This window comes from Nycticebus coucang, chromosome 12, assembly GCF_027406575.1.
Source record: "Nycticebus coucang isolate mNycCou1 chromosome 12, mNycCou1.pri, whole genome shotgun sequence".
Lineage (NCBI taxonomy): Eukaryota > Metazoa > Chordata > Mammalia > Primates > Lorisidae > Nycticebus > Nycticebus coucang.
In genome coordinates this window covers 16,397,986-16,416,061 of record NC_069791.1, presented here as the reverse complement: position 1 = coordinate 16,416,061, position 18,076 = coordinate 16,397,986, and the positions used below count along the sequence as shown (strand labels likewise).

The 18,076-nt window shown below is 48.3% G+C and overlaps 1 protein-coding gene across 8 annotated transcripts in view; it reads right to left on the bottom strand.

Moving 5' to 3' along the window:
- The window catches only part of NCKAP5L (NCK associated protein 5 like), a 39,223-nt gene that overhangs the window by 8,774 nt on the left and 12,373 nt on the right, over positions 1-18,076 (bottom strand). The window contains exons 1-7 of one of the 8 annotated variants that reach the window (XM_053555390.1): positions 8,628-8,841; positions 4,949-5,016; positions 3,069-3,141; positions 2,836-2,949; positions 2,115-2,183; positions 1,968-2,006; positions 1,224-1,343 (exon numbers count right to left, since the gene is read on the bottom strand). In XM_053555390.1, the coding sequence (XP_053411365.1) occupies positions 1,224-1,343; positions 1,968-2,006; positions 2,115-2,183; positions 2,836-2,949; positions 3,069-3,077 (351 nt within the window). In that variant the 5' untranslated portion in view covers positions 3,078-3,141; positions 4,949-5,016; positions 8,628-8,841. Of the gene's footprint in view, positions 1-1,223; positions 1,344-1,967; positions 2,007-2,114; positions 2,184-2,835; positions 2,950-3,068; positions 5,017-8,627; positions 8,842-18,076 lie in introns of those variants that run through there. The other 7 variants (XM_053555392.1, XM_053555388.1, XM_053555391.1 and 4 more) reach the window with 7 other exon arrangements.

Below are 18,076 nucleotides of genomic sequence, written 5' to 3'. Positions count from 1 at the left end.
GCACAACGCCTGTAATATGGGTATTTCTATAGCCATTTATAAGGAAAAAACTATAAAGTTAATAATTCGCCCAACGTCACCCAACTAAGAAGCATCCTTAAGTTAGGGATACCACCCAAGGCAGAGGTCCCAGAATTCATTTCGGCAAATAATTAACACTTGAAGGATAGTCTGGAGAATCATTAATCACCGACAAGTATATAGCAGGGGGTTGGGCTTAGCTGATGTGGTCAGCCTCTGGAGATTCCAGGGCGATCATTAAGCAAGGACAGACGTAGGGAAGGGAGGACTATAGTCACCACTGCTGAGTCAGACCCTGCTCTGCACCTGCCTGGTAAGAAGGGGGCTCCAGAAAGCCATGGTGACAGGGGCTTCCTCTGCAAGGGTTAAGGCTTCCGAGTGAATGGAAGGGCTCCCTGCTTAGGGACCTGGAGCCCAGAGCTGCATGGTTTGCATCAGAAAGACAGACAGACAGACACACACACACACATACAACACACCATACACACAGTGCTTTTTTTCTTGTCAAAGTGAGAAGGGCTGAAAACCTTGGAAATAACCCACTGCCCACTTTAGGCACCTGGAGTTGCTCCTGGTCTTCCCCCCATGTCTCACCCCTCTGTGGAGGTTCCCAACAGAGTAACCTCAAGTGACATCTTCACTAAGCCCAAGATTCATTCCCAATAGCCTCCTGCTTCTCCTGGGGAAGGCAGGGGTCAGGGTGAGTGGCAGAGACCAGGTCTGTGAGCATGCGTGGAGTTGGTACATACAATTGGTTGTGTACACGGTTATCAAGACTGCACTGCCTTTCCTGACCTCTCTTTGACACTCAGCCCCACCCCCACCCATGGCCAAATACAGGCTGTGTCAGTGGCCAAAGAGGCCTCTTGGAAGCTTGAAATAATTTCATTTACAGCCTCCACCCATCTCCGCACCCAGGGCAGGAGTAAGTGCAAATCTTTGTCAACAGAAATGGGTGCCATCCAGCTGGGAGGGGCACTGGGGATGGTGGGGGGGGGGCGTCAAGCTTGAGGGGACCCACATAGTTTGTACCCCATCCAAGGTACAAAACTATCGGGCTGGGCAGGTCTTCTCTGGATAGCCACAGCCCCCAGAATGGTAGGTCCACTGACTGCTTGTCTAGGTGAGGTAAGAAAGGAGAGTGATGCTGAAGGGGTGGGGGAGGCAGGGCTATGAGAAGGAGAGAGAAGCCCAGTGCCCACCTGAGGGAGAGAGCCTGTCGTGAGCTGGAGTCTCTGCTGAAACAGAGCGCTCAGCATCTGGTTCTGCCGCTCCAGGTCGAACACCCTCTTCTTCAGCTTGATGCACTCCTCTCGAAGGTCCTGTACCATGGGAGGAGAGGGACAGCAGAATAAGCATCCTCTTCATCTTCATCTGCTAGGCAGGTCTTTCTCCTGTAGCCTCCTTTTAAGAGTCTGTAGCTCTAGCACCTTCTGGGGGTGCTGAATTCTTTGTCACCTTTCCCATCCCTGGAGCCAACCCCCTGCCTCTTAGAAGCCACACATCAAAGAAGGGTCTATATAAAACAGAGGAAGACCTTGTAGTCAAAGTGGCTCACATGTCAAGAAGTTATCCCTAGTGTGTGTGTAAATATTTAGATACCAGTATGCTCACATCATTAACTGCTGTAAGGGCCATCACAGCCTGGAGAAGCCAACTGTGGGGCCAGGATAAGGGAAGGATTCAAGCCCAAAGCAGTTCTTACAGCTCAGAAACTTGGCCTTACCTAGTCTCACCCCTGCTTCCAGGTAGAACAGTATGGACCTGCCTAAGGTGGGACAGGGGCCAGTGGAGGCCAATAGGCCACCTTCTCCATGCTGCTAGTGAAGACTTAGCTGAGCAGGCTAAGCTCAGGGGTCCCCAGGAAGGACCTCTCCTGCTGTACCCAGGGCCTCTCCCCAGGGTGGCTGGGTTTAGGGGTAAGAATGTCACCTATGGCTACTCACCTTCTGGTTCAGCAGGGCCTGCACCACGTGGTTGGCAACCTGGGGACAGAAAGCCCAAGGCAAAGTTGACCCACCTTCTACTTGGAGCAGACAGGCTATGAACTCCCCATTCTCTTCCCCAGCAGTCCCACTGCAGACCCCACAGACCTCGTCCAGGCAGCGCTCGTAAGTCTCCCGCTGGTTTTCATTGGCCTGAGCAAGAGCTGAGTTCTCTGCCTGCAGGAGTGAGGGAGAAGAAGGGCAAAAAGAAGGCTTTGGGGATTATTCTTCCCCAGAGCACAGTCCTTCTGAGGAAGGAGTCTACTAGCCACACCCCTGCTCTTGCTCAAATAGGTTCTTCTGGGGAGGCCTGCAGAGGCTAAGCATGGGCAGAAAGTGGGCAAAGCTGAGTGGGCTTGGGAGGCAGTGGCCAGGAGGACCTGAGGTGGGAGGTGGTCAGAGGAGGATGGGGGTGTGGGCAGGTCTTAAGGCTGCGGCGAAGGCCTTGATTTCAGGATCTGTGTCCTGCCCTTCAACTCTTGAGCCTGGGTCATCCAACCCCTTCCTCCTGTGGCTTGTGACCACCCCTTTTTCCCCAGAGCTGGCAGGGATGAAAGTGTGGGAGAGTTAAAGGAGGGAGAGATTCAGGAGTTAGGACAGCATGCTCTGTGCCTGCTTTTTCTCCCTGAGCTGCCACCTAGGCTGGAGAGCTAAGAGCAAGGAAAGGGCTTTTCAGAGCAGCTCTGAAAAGACAGACCCAGCTCTCCTCCAGCCTGGCAAACAGGCTGAGAAGAGGGCCCACCCAAACCCCCAAAGACATGCAGGGAAACTGAGAGGGAAGGGTGGCTTTGGCTTCCACTGCCACCCCCGCCACCACCCTGTGCTGCACCTCCAGCTCCCGCAGTCGGTGCAGAAGCTCCTGGCAGGTACCCGGCTCCATGCTGCCATCACTGCCCTCTCCAGGACCCTCAGCCAGCTGGTCCATGGTCTCTGACATCAGGCCCTGGAACAAGTGAGAGAAGGCCCTGCAGGCTACTTCAGGGCATGGGAGGCGGTGCGTGGAGGAGGAGGACAAAGATGAAACATTTTAGCATTTGTGGAGTTGAGATCAGTGTGACCTACATGCATCATCACAGTGTAACAACTCAAGGTCAGGCTGGGAATCTTCTGGTCATGGAACAGATATTCTTCCCATCTTAAAAACAAAGACGATTGTTTTAAATCCCCCTACGCTCCCATCATAGGTCATATACACACTTAGCAAGGAGCCAGGAAACCCAATTTCTCTGCTGGGATTAGCCTCAAACTGGTGATTCATTCCGCCTCCCTGAGCCTCAGTCGCCCCATTTGTATAATAACACCAACATCACCTAATCTCCCTCAGTGTTTGTGAACAAAGATTTGGTCTGCGAAAGAAATGTGAATAAGTTAGAAAAAACTACTTAGACTGTTATTATTCATAACAGTAACATTATTATTCATTTGTTCATTCATTTAGAGACAGTCTCCCTCTGTTGCCCAGGGTGGAGTACAGTGGCATCATAGCTCACAGCAACCTCAAATTCCTGGGTTCAAGTGATCTTCCTGCTTCAAACTCCCAAGTGGCTGGGACTACAGGTGTGCAGCACCATGCCTGGTTAGTTTTTTCTATTTTTAGTAGAGATGGGGTCTCACTCTTGCTCAGGCTTGTCTCTAATTGAGCTCAATCCACCCACCTTGGCCTCCCAGAGTGCTAGGATTACAGATGTGAGCCACAGTGCTTGGCCAATAATAATTTAAACTAATTTAACAAGACAGACATCTAGGATTTTGTCCTAATGATCAGTGGTGTCCTGCCTAGGGCAGGGACATCCGTTAGGTAGTGGAGACAATGAATGAAACCCTGGCTTTGTAGCCAAAAAGCTCTATCTGGTTCTACCTAAGATGAGCTGGGTGAACAATGAAAATTTGCTAAGTACTAGGTCAACTGATCTTCAGTTTCCTAATTCTTTTCTTCTTCTTTTTGCTTGATAATGGTCCCAAAGTATAAGAATAAGTTTCCTAATTCTGAGAAATGAGCAGAAGCATTCGTCCTTCCATAAAGGGTCAGGAGGGAGGATCAAATGTGACCACCTAGGGGATAGAACCCTAATACTGAGTTACAAAGGTGCTGTCAACGTGACTTGGACATGTGTGGAGAGCAGAACTGGGCCTAGGGACTTGAGTTCCAGTTCGGGCTACACACAGTGCTCACTTGCTGGGCACTTCAGGGTGAGGCCCCTGTTCCTGAGCCGCAGGCTCCTCCTAGACACAGTGGGGGGCACCCTGCATACCTCTAAGGTTCTCCCTTCTAGCTCCAGCTGCACTAGTGGCACCCACTCACAGGAGGTAGGCCCTGGAGTAGCAGCCTCTTTGCACATGCTGGCCCCTCTGCTGGGGTCTCTTGATCCCACCCCCATCCCCCCACCTTCTACTTGGCTAGCTCCTTCCTAATCATTCTTCAGGGCTCCCACTCCAAGCCTGGGTAAGGTGCTGTGCCTGTGAGGTTCTATACTGGTCTTCTCCACCAGGCAGTCCCTAGGCAGCACTCTGTGAGGGCAAGGACATTGCAGTCATTGCATTCAAACTTACACACCTGGTGGGACCCCTGGCATGTAGGAGACAGACTGATGACCGAACAGACTACTTTTCTGACCACATACAGCAGAGTCAGGGCTCTGACCTGCCTCGTACTACGTGATTCTCCCACCCCACCAAATTTTGCCACTGTTCAACTTTAATTGACTGGTCTTCATCTTCTGTTTAAGTTCCAACTTTTCTGCTAGAGCCTAGTGCTCGTTTTCTTCTGCACAAATAAGTAGGAACCTTTTTGTGAAAGGGGTGTGGAGCTTTTGGACCACAGGAGAGAGAGGCCCTCAGCAGCTCAGCTCCCAGGCATCTGAGCACTCACTCTTCCATCCTCCAGAGTGGGCTCAGGGGTGCCTCTTCCACCCCCAGCATGCACCAGCCTCAACACGCCTCACCTGTCTCTGCCCCCTCAGCCAGGTGGGCACGCTCACCAGCACTCTAGCAGCCAGAAAGGTCACCTCACCTGCAGAGAAATAGGGAGATGATGTTAGCCATGGGTTCCACAAGCATTTATCGGGCTCCTGCCAGGCACTGAGACACAGGGGAAACAAGTCAGACAGGCCTGCCTTTCTGAAGCTTCCACTCTACTGGGCGAGGCAGTCAATATACAGTGCTGGGTTGTGATAAGCTATGGGAGACGACAATAAAGCAGAGAGCCAAGGAAAGAGCAGATGAAATCTGGAATGGGAAAAGCAAAGAAAAAAGCGAGTGCAAAGGACATCACAAAGTACCCACTTGGATAGCAGGTGGGAATGAACTGTCACATGTGGTTCTTGTATAACATACAATTTCCTTCTTTCTTTTCTTTTCTTTCTTTCTCTCACTCTCTCTCTCTCTCTTTTTTTTTTTTGGTAAGACAGTCTCATTACATTGCCCTTGGTAGAGTGCCATGGCATCACAGCTCACAGCAACCTCCAAATCCTTGGGCTCAGGCGATTCTCTTGCCTCAGCCTCCCGAGCAGCTGGGACTACAGGCGCCCGCCACAACGCCTGGCTATTTTTTTGTTGCAGTTGTTATTGCTGTTTAGCTGGCCCAGGCTGGGTTCGAACCTGCCAGCCTGGGTGTATGTGGCCGGCGCCCTACTCACTGAGGTACGAGCACCACCCTCTCTCTTTCTTTTTTATTTTTTGTAGAGACAGAGTCTCACTTTACCACCCTTGGTAGAGTGCCATGACGTCACAGGACTCACAGCAACCTCCAGCTCTTGGGCTTCCGCGATTCTCCTGCCTCAGCCTCCCGAGCAGCTGGGACTATAGGAACCCACCACAACACCGGCTATTTTTTGTTGTTGTTGTTGTTGCAGTTCGGCCGGGGCTGGGTCTGAACCCGCCACCCTCGGTATATGGGGCCGGCGCCCTACTCACTGAGCCACAGGCGCCACCCTCTCCCTTTCTTTTTTGAGAGAGTCTTACTTTGTTGCCCTAGCTAGAGTGCAGTAACATCATCATAGCTCAATGCAATCTCAAACTCTTGGGCTTAAGCAATCCTCCTGCCTTAGCATCTCAAGTATCTGGGACTTCAGACTCCTGACACCACATCCAGCTACTTTAGCTACTTTTTCTATTTTTAACAGAGACGGCGTCTCACTCTTGCTCAGGCTGATCTCCAGCTCCTAATCTCAAGGGATCCTCCCACCTTGGCCTCCCAGAGTGCTAGGATTACAGGTGTGGCCCGGTTATCTTCTTCAACCCTCATAACCAAAAAGGGAGTTTATATTTTAGGTGAGGAAACTGCGAGACAGAAGTTCTTGCATGTACACTGAGTGCACCCTGTGTGACGAGCAGCCCATTGCGTCAGATTCCCTAACAACCTTGGGAGGGGGTACCATCCTAGGGGAGGAAGCAGCCTCTGGAGGCAAAGTATGTTGCCCAAACCACATAGCTAGTTCTCAAAGCACTCTGGGCAGGCCTGGAATCCCCTCTCCTCTGCAGCCTTTCTGCACAAGTCCAATTGGGACTGTGAGCTCCACAGGACAACTTACATTTAAGCTCTGTGGAGTCCCAGGGCTCCTCGTAGGCAGAGACCTGGAGCACTGTGGTAGAACAGATCTAGGTTAGAATCCTGACTCTAAAGAATCTCTTTCCTTACCTGAAAAATGGAGGTAAGAACCCTTAGCCCAAAGAGTTGTTGGAGGATGAAATGAGAATACATGTAGAGAGTGTCTGGCATGAACTCAACAAATGGAGGCTTTTCATATCATCCCATGCTGACTGACATGGCACAGAGCCTGGGTGTGCTGCAGAGCCCGCTGCTACCTTGTCTTTCACACAGAGGTGAACAGAGTCCCCGGCCCTCGCCCTAGGGTCTCGGCTGCAGAGGCACCTGAAGATCTCAAAAGCACTGTCCACCTGCCCTGCCCCTGGAGACCTCCTCCTGGGCAGCTCTCTGGCCCCAGGGCCAGCCCAGCCTTCACCCTATTCTCCTGATACCTGAGAAAGAGAAGTGACTGGATATTCTGAGGTTACGGGGAACAGTGAAAGGGGGAATGGTGCTTTCTGAATGAGTGTGTGTGTGTGCATAACAGGAGGGGAGACTTCTGAAACACTTAGAGGAAAAGGGAAAAGCTGTGTAATCCTTATTTTAACACTCCACAACAATCTAAAGTCCTTTGTTATTTTAACATCATAAAGATGTATCATGTTTAGCTTGGTTTGCTCATAAGAATATCATGCTTGATATACTTAGAAATACAGCAGAACCTCCATAGTTGACCAACTCCTTCCACTGACTACCTCCTCAAGGAGGAGGTAGTTGACCTAATTTTCAGAGACTGGACATGCACCACATGTACATTTCTGCACAGTAGGCCTCGTTCCTTATGTTGACTACCTCTGTATGCTGGCCGGTTTGTTACAGCCCCTTGGGTGGTCTACTTAGAGAGGTTCTACTATATACATGCCTGAAAAAAAATGAAAAAGTTCAAGAAATATCCTTCTTCCTACACACAAATGGGGTTAAAACCAAAAAAGGCCTCAGGCTACCTCCACCATTCTACCAGTGCCATCCCCACCCACAACTGTGGTCTCTGGACCATCCGCCTCCTCTCACTCCAGTTGGAGGCTCCTGCTGCCCAGGAGAGGCCCGCTCCACCCAGCAACCACTAGCATTTCCTTCCATCCCGTTACAATTAAATTCCCCCATGGAGACGTCAGGGCAGAGAGGAGTTGGTGGGGGCAGTGTGCTGGATGTAGAGGATGAGAAAGGAAGTTGGGAAAGTGAGGGAGGAAGTTGGGAAAGTGAGGGATGGGAGGAACAGGGCACTGCCCAGAGGCCTGGCTAAAGGTAGGGAAGCCCAAGGTGTTATATTCCTCACACAGATACAAAACACAAACACAGGGCGAGAGTAGTTTAGAATGTCTTTCCCTAAAATAATAAAAAAGCAGGTAGATTAGGAGTGAGGCCCAGACTACTGGCTATGGCTTGTGTACATAGGTACCCAGTGGTTTTCTATGTCCAGAAGGGTGGAGACCCAATGCTCCACAAAGCCAATCACTGCCACCCACCAGCAAAGTTGTGATTTGGAAGAGACCCTCTAGTTCATAAGCCACCCTATGGTCCTTGCAGCACATCTCTGTATGCTCAGGAATGCTGGCTGGAGGAAAGCTATGATTCAGCCCCATTCTGGAAGAAAAGCCTTCTGCCTTCACACTGCAGCTGGCTGGGCCAGCTCAGGATGGAAGGGCCCCCTCTGTGTCTGTGGGGCTGCCACAAGCAAAGGCAGGAGGCTGTCAACTGTAACTGCTGAGAAGTCACAGGGAAGAGATCCGCATTTAAACTTGGTGGCAGGGAGGAGCACATACCACAGTCTGAGTTCAAGGTTTATTCTACAAGAAAACTTTCTGTGTCTTTATCTTCCTCTAAGGAATAAGATCCAGAGAGAACCCACCACTTCCAGCTCCAAATCTAAGCCTAATCAGGAATTTGGCCTGTTAGAGTTTGGGTTTTCTGCCTAAATCTCATGGGAAAAAGCCAACGTTGATCAATTTCTCAGTGCTGGGTGTCAGTGTCCGCCACCCTCCCCAGAGGCCGAGCAGCCCCCTCCTCCCTTAGGACCCACAATGCCTTCTACTCACATCCTCTGTGTTCAGCACGACCTGGGACCTTGAAAAACCCCAGGCCTGGTTTGGTGGTGGTCCCACACACATCTGGGATGTTGGATCTGGAACACATGATGCCGGCCTGGCTGCCCAGGGTTGGGAACTCTAACTTGAACTGGAGGCTTCTCCCGCCACAACTGCCAACAGAGGAGCACCTCCCCATACAAAGGCCTGATTCAGAGGGAGGTGACCTCAGTGCCAAGGGGCGGGGGCAGAGGGAGGAGGAGCTGGCCCTCTCTGGCTTGACCTTTGGAGTGGGTGGAGAGGGCAGTTTTGGGGCAGCCAGGAACAGGGAAGGGGGAGACTGTTGCTGGGGGGGGGATGCGGGGTGTCTCTGTGTAACCAGGGGACGTCACTGAGTGATTCTGGGCAACCACTGTTTCTTCAGCCCAGTCAGTCATGTGGGGTCCCAGTTTCCCCCAACCCTCCCCTTTTAAAGTCAGGAGAGAGCAAGGAGATTGAGACTGTCCTGGCCTTTCAGTCAGCCAGACCAAAGGAGTGGGGTCGCAGCTTCCACTCCTCCAGCGGGGTACAGGGAAGAGCTCTCCCTAAGCTCTGAGTCCAGGCCTGGGAAGAAGGGGCCAGCGAGGTGGCAGCAGGCCTGTCCTCCATCCCCCTCACCCGGCCCTCAGCCAAGGCTTCTGGCCCCTCATGAGCCCCTCACTCACCAGCTGTTCCCTCACTCCCCAGAGTCCTCTAGGGAGAGAAGCCTGGGGCCAGGAGGAGGGGGAGGGGTGGGCAGCTGTGGAAAGGCAGCGGTAGAAACTCACTTTAATAACAGAATCATCCGTAACACTGACTGTTTCCCTCCACTCCCCTCCCCAGCTGCTTTCTGGAATCCCTTTTACCAGTCACACCCAGGAGTCCTCTTGAAAACAACAACTTCAACACCCAGGCAAACATCCTTCCTAGCCAAGATCAGCCCTGGGCTGCTGTGTGGCAGGGGCAGTAGACACTGAGGCCTGGCTCCTAGGGCACTCCTGGCCTGAGAGTAGACACTTAATCTTAGGGCCCAAAGCATCTTTCAACCCTAAGAATTCCAACTGGTCTCCTCCCTCCTCAGGGAAAGAGGGCAGACAAGAATTTCCTTCCCTCCTCCTAACAACTGGCACAGGAGACACAATAGACCTTCAGAGAGGCATCAGTCCTTGGGAAGGGACCTACTGTACCCTCTCTAACTTCCTCTTAACAGGCACTCCAGGAATCTTGATCTCCACTTGCGGGTTCTTTAGAACTGACAGCAAGATCAGTCTCTGGGCCTTTCAGGCAGGGTAGGAGGAAGGGCAGTTATGTTATGAGCCGCTAGTCTTTTTTTTTTTGGCCAGGGCTGGGTTTGAACCCACCACCTCCGGCATACGGGGTAGGCACCCTACTCCTCAGCTGCTAAAGCCTTTCCGATTTCAACATCCCTCATCTCCTCTCCCTCGGAGCCCTCCTGTTCCTTGTCCACAGCAAAACCCAACAGCAAAAACAGCAGCTGCTAGGAATGGGAGAGGGAAGGGGTTCCAACACAATGGATTTATTTACAGGGCCACACACCAGGGGCTCTGCAGCCAAGCAGCCCAGGCCCTACTTCCAACAGCCCAGCAATGGGTACTGAGAAAAGCCTCAGGCCAGAAGGCAGAAGTCTAGTCCAAGTTTGCATTTTGCCTACTCCATGCATAACTAGGGAAATCAGTTAGTCTCTTAGGAACAAGTTGCTTTGTACCAAGTGGAGGTTCCAGAACAGTGTTTTCTCAAAGTGCGGCCCAGGAACCCTGAGGCCCTCAAGGGGTCTAGACGTCCATAAGGTCAAAATTATTTGCATAGTACTACTGAGACATTATTTGCCTTTATTACTCTCATTCTCTCATGAGCGTACAGTGGGGTTTTCCACAGACTATTCTGTGTGTTATCACAACAGACTGAATACAGAAGCAGACAGGAGAATCCAGCTGCCTTCTGTTGAAAAAGTCAGACTTGAGAGATTTGCAAAAATGAAGAACAGTGACACCCTTCATTTTTTAAAAAATGTATATTTAAAAAAATGTTAATGGTTTACCATCTTTACTTTTAAATAAATTAAGTAAATGATTAAAATTCTCAGTTCTAGTGAAAAAAAAAATCAAACCTTTGCTGTTTACATTCGAAACAGTTTCCCCAGTTTATCATCAACTACTTTCTGGTTTGTTTCCAAAAAAAATTTCTTTTTTTTTTTTGAGGCAGAGTCTTACTATGTCACCCTCGGTAGAGTACCGTGGCATCATAGCTCACAGCAACCTCAAACTCTTGGGTTTAAGCGATTCTCTTGCCTCAGCCTCCCTAGTAGCTGGGACTAAAAGCACCTGCAACAATGCCCACCTATTTTTTTTGTTGCAGTTATCATTGTTGTTTAGCTGGCCCGGGCTGGATTCGAACCCTCCAGCCTCGGTGTATGTGGCCAGTGCTGTAACCACTGTGCTATGGGCACGGAGCCTGTTTCTAATTCTTTTTTAATTGTTAATAAGGTCAAATAGGCCAGTCTTTTCCTTTATACTTCCTTTTCTTGCTTTTATATGCTTATAGCATCTACTAGAGTAGTAATTTCTATTTTCTTGAGGTCTCCATTTATTTGTTTTGTTTTATGAGGGAAGGAGAATTTATTTAATGGATAAGTGTAAGAATAATAGTGTGAAATATTCCCTAAGGTAACATGATATAGATAGCACGGCATTCCACAGATTTGAGAAGACAAAGGAAAAACCCTTTTAGACCTAGAGAGACATATAAAATAGATTATAACCTGATCCAAATTCCCACTGGCCCATAAATAAAAAAATAAATAAAATAAAATAAAATTTTCAGTTCTAATTTATATTAGAGTAAATGCCATAAGGATAATGCATATAAACAGAAGCTATTTTTTTGAGACAAGAGTCTCATTATGTCACCCTTAGTAGAGTGCTGTGGTGTTATAGCTCACAGCAACCTCAAAATCCTGGGCTTAAGTGATTCTCTTGCCTCAGCCTCCCAAGTAGCTGGGACTACAGGCGCCTGCCACAACACTTGGCTATTTTTTGTTGCAGTTGTCATTGTCCTTTAGCTGGCCTGGGCTGGGTTCAAACCCGCCAGGCCTTGGGGTATGTGGCTGGTGCATAACCACTGTGCTACAGGTGCTGAGCCTTTTTTTTTTTTTGAGACAGAGTCTCACTATGTCACTATGTCGCCCCTAGTAGAGTGCACTGGTGTCATAGCTCACAGCAACCTCAAATTCTTGGACTTAAGCGATTCTCTTGCCTCAGCCTACTGAGTACCTGGGACTACAGGTGCCCACCACAAAGCTTGGCTATTTTTTGGTTGCAGTTGTCATCGTTTAGCAGGTCCAGGCCAGGCTTGAACCTGCCAGCCTCAGTGTATGTGGCCAGCATCCTACTCACTGTGCTTAAATAGAAGCTCTTTGGGGCCCTCAACTTTTAAGAGTATAGATGGGTCCTCAGATCAAAAAGTTTGAGAGTCACTTTTCTTTCTTTCTTTTTATTTTCTCAGAGTTACTTATCCTCATGGAGCTCAGTACAGCTCTGTGAAAGAGTCACTTTTCTAGAACAGTGCTGTCCAGCAGAACTTTTTTTTTTTTTTTTTGTAGAGACAGAGTGTCACTTTATGCCCTTCGGGTAGAGTGCCATGGCATCACACAGCTCACAGCAACTTCCAACTCCTGGGCTTAAGCGATTCTCCTGCCTCAGCCTCCCGAGCAGCTGGGACGACAGGAGCCCGCCACCATGCCCAGCTATTTTTTGGTTGCAGTTCAGCCGGGGCCGGGTTTGAACCCGCCACCCTCGGTATGTGGGGCCGGCGCCTTACCTACTGAGCCACAGGCGCCGCCCCAGCCAGCAGAACTTTTTGTGATGATGAAAGTGTTTGCCCTGGGCTGTCCAATGTAGTAGCTTCAAGTGGCCATTGAGCACTTGAAATAACGCCAGTCCAACTGAGGAACTGAATTTTATTTTTATTTATTTATTTCCGAGACAGAGTCTCACTTTGTTGCTCTCGGTAGAGTTCCATGTCATCATAGCTCACAGCAACTTCAAACTCTTGGGTTCAAGTGATTCTCTTGCCTTAGCCTCCCCAGTAGCTGGGACTCCAGGCGTCTGCCCCGATGTCTGGCTATTTTTAGAGATGGGGCCTCACTCTTGCTCAGGCTGGTCTCAAACTCCTAAGCTCAACCAATCCACCCACCTCAGCCTCCCAGAGTGCTAGGATTACTGAGTGAGCCACCTCACCTGGCTTGGAACTGAATTTTAAAGTTAATCTTAAAACAGCCACATGCAGCTAGTGGCTACTGTACTGGAAGGGGAAGTCTGAGAAGACCCCTGGGTTCTCTGACTCGAGCACTCTAGAATAATACTTCTTTCCACAGGGGCTGGGGTGCGGGAGAGCCAGGACTCCACATACTCCTGTCCCCAGGCTCTTGCTTATACTTCTCACTCTCTTCCCCACCAGAGGCCATCTCAGTCACATGTTCAGTCCTGCCCAGCAAGCCTACCAGGCTTACTGTGGGAGTCGCCTTCTTGTTCTCTGCAATAGCTACTTCACACCTCTCCATTTTCCTCAGACCTTGGCCCTCCTGCTCCCCCAGAGGATTAAAGCCAGCATAGGGCAACCCCCTCAACCCCTCTGCCACCATCTTCCCAGCCCCACAGGCCTCCTCCCCACCTGCTCACCTCCTATTAAAGCAGTGGGGTTATCCTCTCCCAGCCAAGGCCAGTCCTTCCTGTCCGACTCTCCCCAGCTATGCCTTAGTATCTACCTCCTAAAGAGATCTTTCCCATCTACCCTTTAAGAAGCATCCAAGTGTCTTTCATCTTAAAAATAATCTTCTCTTGGCATTTCTCCGGATACCGTCCTCTTTTGCCCTTCAAAGCCAAACTTCTAGGGCAGTGAGTGGGGGGAGCCACATTCTTATTCCTTCCTCAGCCTGGTCCAACTTCAGCAGTAACTATGATGCTCAACTCATTTCTTAGTCCTCAGGCCATTCTCAGGTGTAAGTGCCTCTGGTGACCACTTCCTCCTGGCCTTTTCTTTTTAAGCTTTGAAATACAGTTTACATCCATGGAATTCACCCACTTATAGTGTATAATTCAGTGGGTTTTTTGTATATTCAGAAATATGTGTAATTATCGCCACAATCAATTTCAGAACACTTTTGTTACTCTTTATTACCCCCTCCTTAACACTGCCCCCTTCCCCATCTATTTTCTGTCTCTGTAGATTTCTCTGGTTCTGGACACTTCCTGTGAATGGAATAGTATGGTAGGTGGTTTTTGTTTTTTGTTTTTGTGACTGGCTTCTTTCACTTTGCAAAATGTTTTCAAGGTTCATCCCTGTTGTTGCATGTATCAGTATTTCATTCCTTTTTATGGTTGAATCATGTTCCACTGTTTGGACGTACTACAGTTTGTTTATCCATCCATTCTGTTGGTGGGTATTTGGCTTGTTTCTCATCTTTAGCTACTGTGAATAATGTTGCTATGAACATGCTATGACGGTTGTCCCTCAGCTTTTCCCAGGAATTGGATCTAGGATCCCTGAAAATACCAAAATCTGTGGACTTTCAAGTCCCTTATGTAAAATGATGTGGTATTTGTAGATAACCCATACACATCTTCTGGTATACTTTTCAAATCATCCCTAGTTTATCATAATACCTAATATAATGTAAATACTATGTAAATAGTTGTTACACTGTATCATTTTGTAAATTTGTATTACTTTTGATTGTCATTTTGTTATTGTTCCCCACATCCCTGGATATTTATTTTTATTTATTTAATTTTTGAGACAGAATTTCACTTTGTCATTCTCGGCAGAGTGCTGTGGCGTCACAGCTCACAGTAACCTCAAACTCCTGGGCTCAAGGCGCCTGCCACAACACCCGGCTGTTTTTAGGGACAGGGTCTCACTCTGGCTCTGGCTTGTCTTGAACCTGTGAGCTCAGGGCAATCCACCTCCCTTGGCCTCACAGAGTGCTAGGATTACAAGCGTGAGCCGTGTCCAGCCTTTGATATTTATATTTTCAACTGAAGGTTGGTTGAATCCAAGGTGTAGACTCTGCAGATAGAGAGGGCCAACTGCACAAGTTTTTGTGTACATGTAGATTTTCACTTCTTTTGGACATATCGTTGATAGTGGAAGTGCTGGGTACATGGTAAGTTTAGGTTTGTTTAAGGAATTGCCAGACTGTTTTCCAGAGCAGCTGCACCATTTTATGATCCCACCAGCTAAGTAAGGATTCCAGTTTCTCTGCATCTTCACACTTGTTATTATCGACTTTCTGACTCTAGCTACCCTAGTAAGTGTGAAGTGGTATTTCACTGTGGTTTGGATTTGTATTTCCCTGATGATTAATGATGTGGTTGTTGGCCATTTGTATCTTTTCATGTGCTTACTCAATTTGTACATTGTCCTTGAAGAAATGTCTATGCAAATTCTCTGCCCATTTTTAAATTGGGTTATTTGTCTTTTATTATCCAGTTGTGAGAATTCATTACCTATTCTAGATAAGTGTCCCTTATTAGATATATGACTTGCTACTATTTTCTCCCATTCTCTGGGGGGGGGGTCTTTTCACTTTAAGGGTGTCCACTTCCTCCTGGACTTTTCCTCTGCCTACTATACTTCCCAATTCCCCCTTCCCCCTCTACTTGTGTGCACATGTGTTACTTCATGTATACATACATACTTAAAAAACAAAGACACAGTAGCACATTCTTCTCACTGTTCTACATCTTTCTTTAGCAGAACAATTTTTAGAAAATGAAACCACAGACTTGATTTGGATCTTACCAGTTTTTCTACCAATATCCTATTCCAAGATCCAATCCAGAATCTCACATTGTACTTAGTTACCAGGTCTCTGCAGTATGACGGTCCCTCAACCTTTTCTTGTGTTGTGCAACCTTGACACTTTTGAAGGGAATTGGTCAGCATTTTGGAGAATGTTCCCTAATTTGGGTTTGTTTCATGGTCTCTCTGATTAGATTGAGGTTATTATAATTTGGGGGACAAATACTGTGGTGATGTGCCTTTCTCAATGCCTATATCCAGGGATATATGTGATTTCAAGAAGTCTGATAGGCCAGGCATGGTGGCTGACACCTGTAATCCTGGCACTTTGGGAGGCTGAGGTGGGAGGATCACTTGACAGCAGGAGTTTGAGATCAGCCTGAGTAACACAGCCAGACTCTGACTCTACAAAAAAAAACCAGAAAAAATTAGCTAGGGCTGATGGCATGGGCCTGTAATCCTAGTTACTCAAGAGGCTGAGGAGGGAGGATCACGTGAGCCTAGGAGTTCAAAGCTCCAGTGAGCTATGATCACACCAGTACACTCTAGCCTAGGTGACAGAGTGAGACCCTGCTCTCCAAACCAGAAAAAGCATCATCTTATACAACTAGTGATGTTTTAACTTTGATCACTTGGTTAGGTATCTATTAGTGGGTTTCTTCACTGTAAAGTTACTATTTGTCCTTTAGTAATTAATAAATATCGGGGGTGGGGGGAGACAGTACTTTGAGACTATGTAAATATCCTGTTTCTTCTTAAAATTTTACCCACAATTTTAGCAAGATCAGTGGCTCTTGATTGTGGCATTTATTATGGGGTTCTAATTATAATTTCTCTTTCCCTCTACATTTATTAATTGGGAGTTATCTGTAAGGAAGAATTGTCCTATCATCCTCATTTATTTAATTATTATATTTATATTACTTTGGACTAACTGAACTTTTTTTTTTTGAGACAGTCTCAAGCTGTTGCCCTGGGTAGAATGCTGTGGTGTCACAGCTCACAGCAACCCCAAACTCTTGGGCTTAAGAAATCCTCTTGCCTCAGCCTCCCAAGTAGCTGAGACTATAGGTGCCTGCCACAATGCCAGGCTATTTTTTTTTTTTGCAGTTGTCACTGTTGTTTTAGTTGGCCTGGGCTGGGTTTGAACCAGCCAGCCTGGGTGTATGTGGCTGGCGCCCTACCCACTGAGCTATGGGCACTGCCCAGTCATCACATTTCATTGCTCAAATTGCAGCTCTGGCCATTGAGAACTCTTTCAGGTTGGCTCCTATGGCCTCCACTTCTTTTCTTTTCTTTAATTTTTGAGACAGATTTTCACCATGTCACCTTCAGTTTAGCGCTGTGGCATCACCGCTCAGAGCAACCTCAAACTCTTGGGCTTAAGCGATTCTCTTGCCTCAGCCTCACAAGTAGCTGGAACTACAGGCGCCCGCCACAGTGCCTGGCTACTTTTTGTTGTAGTTGTTGTTGTTTAGCTGGCCTGGGCAGGGCTTGAACCCCCCAGCCTCAGTGTTTGTGGCCGGTGCCCTACTCACTAAAGCATGGGCCACCACTCTTTATTTTAAAGGCATTTTTTTTTTTTTTTAGAGATAGAGTCTCACTTTATGGCCCTTGGTAGAGTGCCATGGCATTACACAGCTCACAGCAACCTCCAACTCCTGGGCTTGAGCGATTCTCTTGCCTCAGCCTCCCAAGTAGCTGGGACTACAGGCACCCGCCACAACGCCCACCTATTTTTTGGTTGCAGTTTGGCCGGGGCCGGGTTTGAACCCGCCATCCTCGGTATATGGGGCTGGCGCCTTACCAACTGAGCCACAGGCGCCTCCCTTTAAAGGCATTTTTTTACTTTCTGGCACCCTAAGATGTTCCTGGCTCAGTTTGTATTTTCCCTGCCACACCCACTTTTCCAAAGACCTCTAACTAGAGCAATCTTCCAAAACTGTAAGTCTGTGTTCTTCCCACTTCAAATCTCTACATGACCTCCTACTGCTTTAGGGACAGACCAAAGCCTTGAACATGACCCTAGAAGTCTTGCCTTTGCCTGAATCTAGAGCAAGTCTTTGGAAAAAGCTTTCCTAGACTGATGATGCCTGCATTGATCTGTTTTCTTAAAGTGCTTCTGCAGAATCAGTATTTTAAAATGTAATGCATCCTGCTCTCAGATAGTTCTCTGTGAGGAAGAGGGGAGTTCCACGGGGAGGGAGGTCCCTGCCTGTATTTCTGCACTCCGCACACCTTCTAGCAGTGCTTTTCAACACTCCTGCCAGCTAGGCCCTGAGGCGCTGAAACACTCCCCACCCCATCAGGGATTGGTGATCTCCTTTCATTCGAGCCAGAAAAGACCAGAAAAGAGAGACAGGTAAGAACGTGCAATGGGCTCATCAAATTACCCCAAAGACCCCTAACTATCCCCTACCCAAATGGCTCAAAGGGCTCATATGATAAACTATACTGAGGGGTGAGGAAGGGGCATTTTCAGACCTTTCCCTGATGCTGATATGACCTTTCTGAAGCTCTCAATCCAACCCCAGAACTCAGTGACTCTCTCTGGCCAAGAGGACTAACCTATTCCTTCTACAGGTTATTTCTGGACAGATAACTCAGTATGAGGCACAATTCTG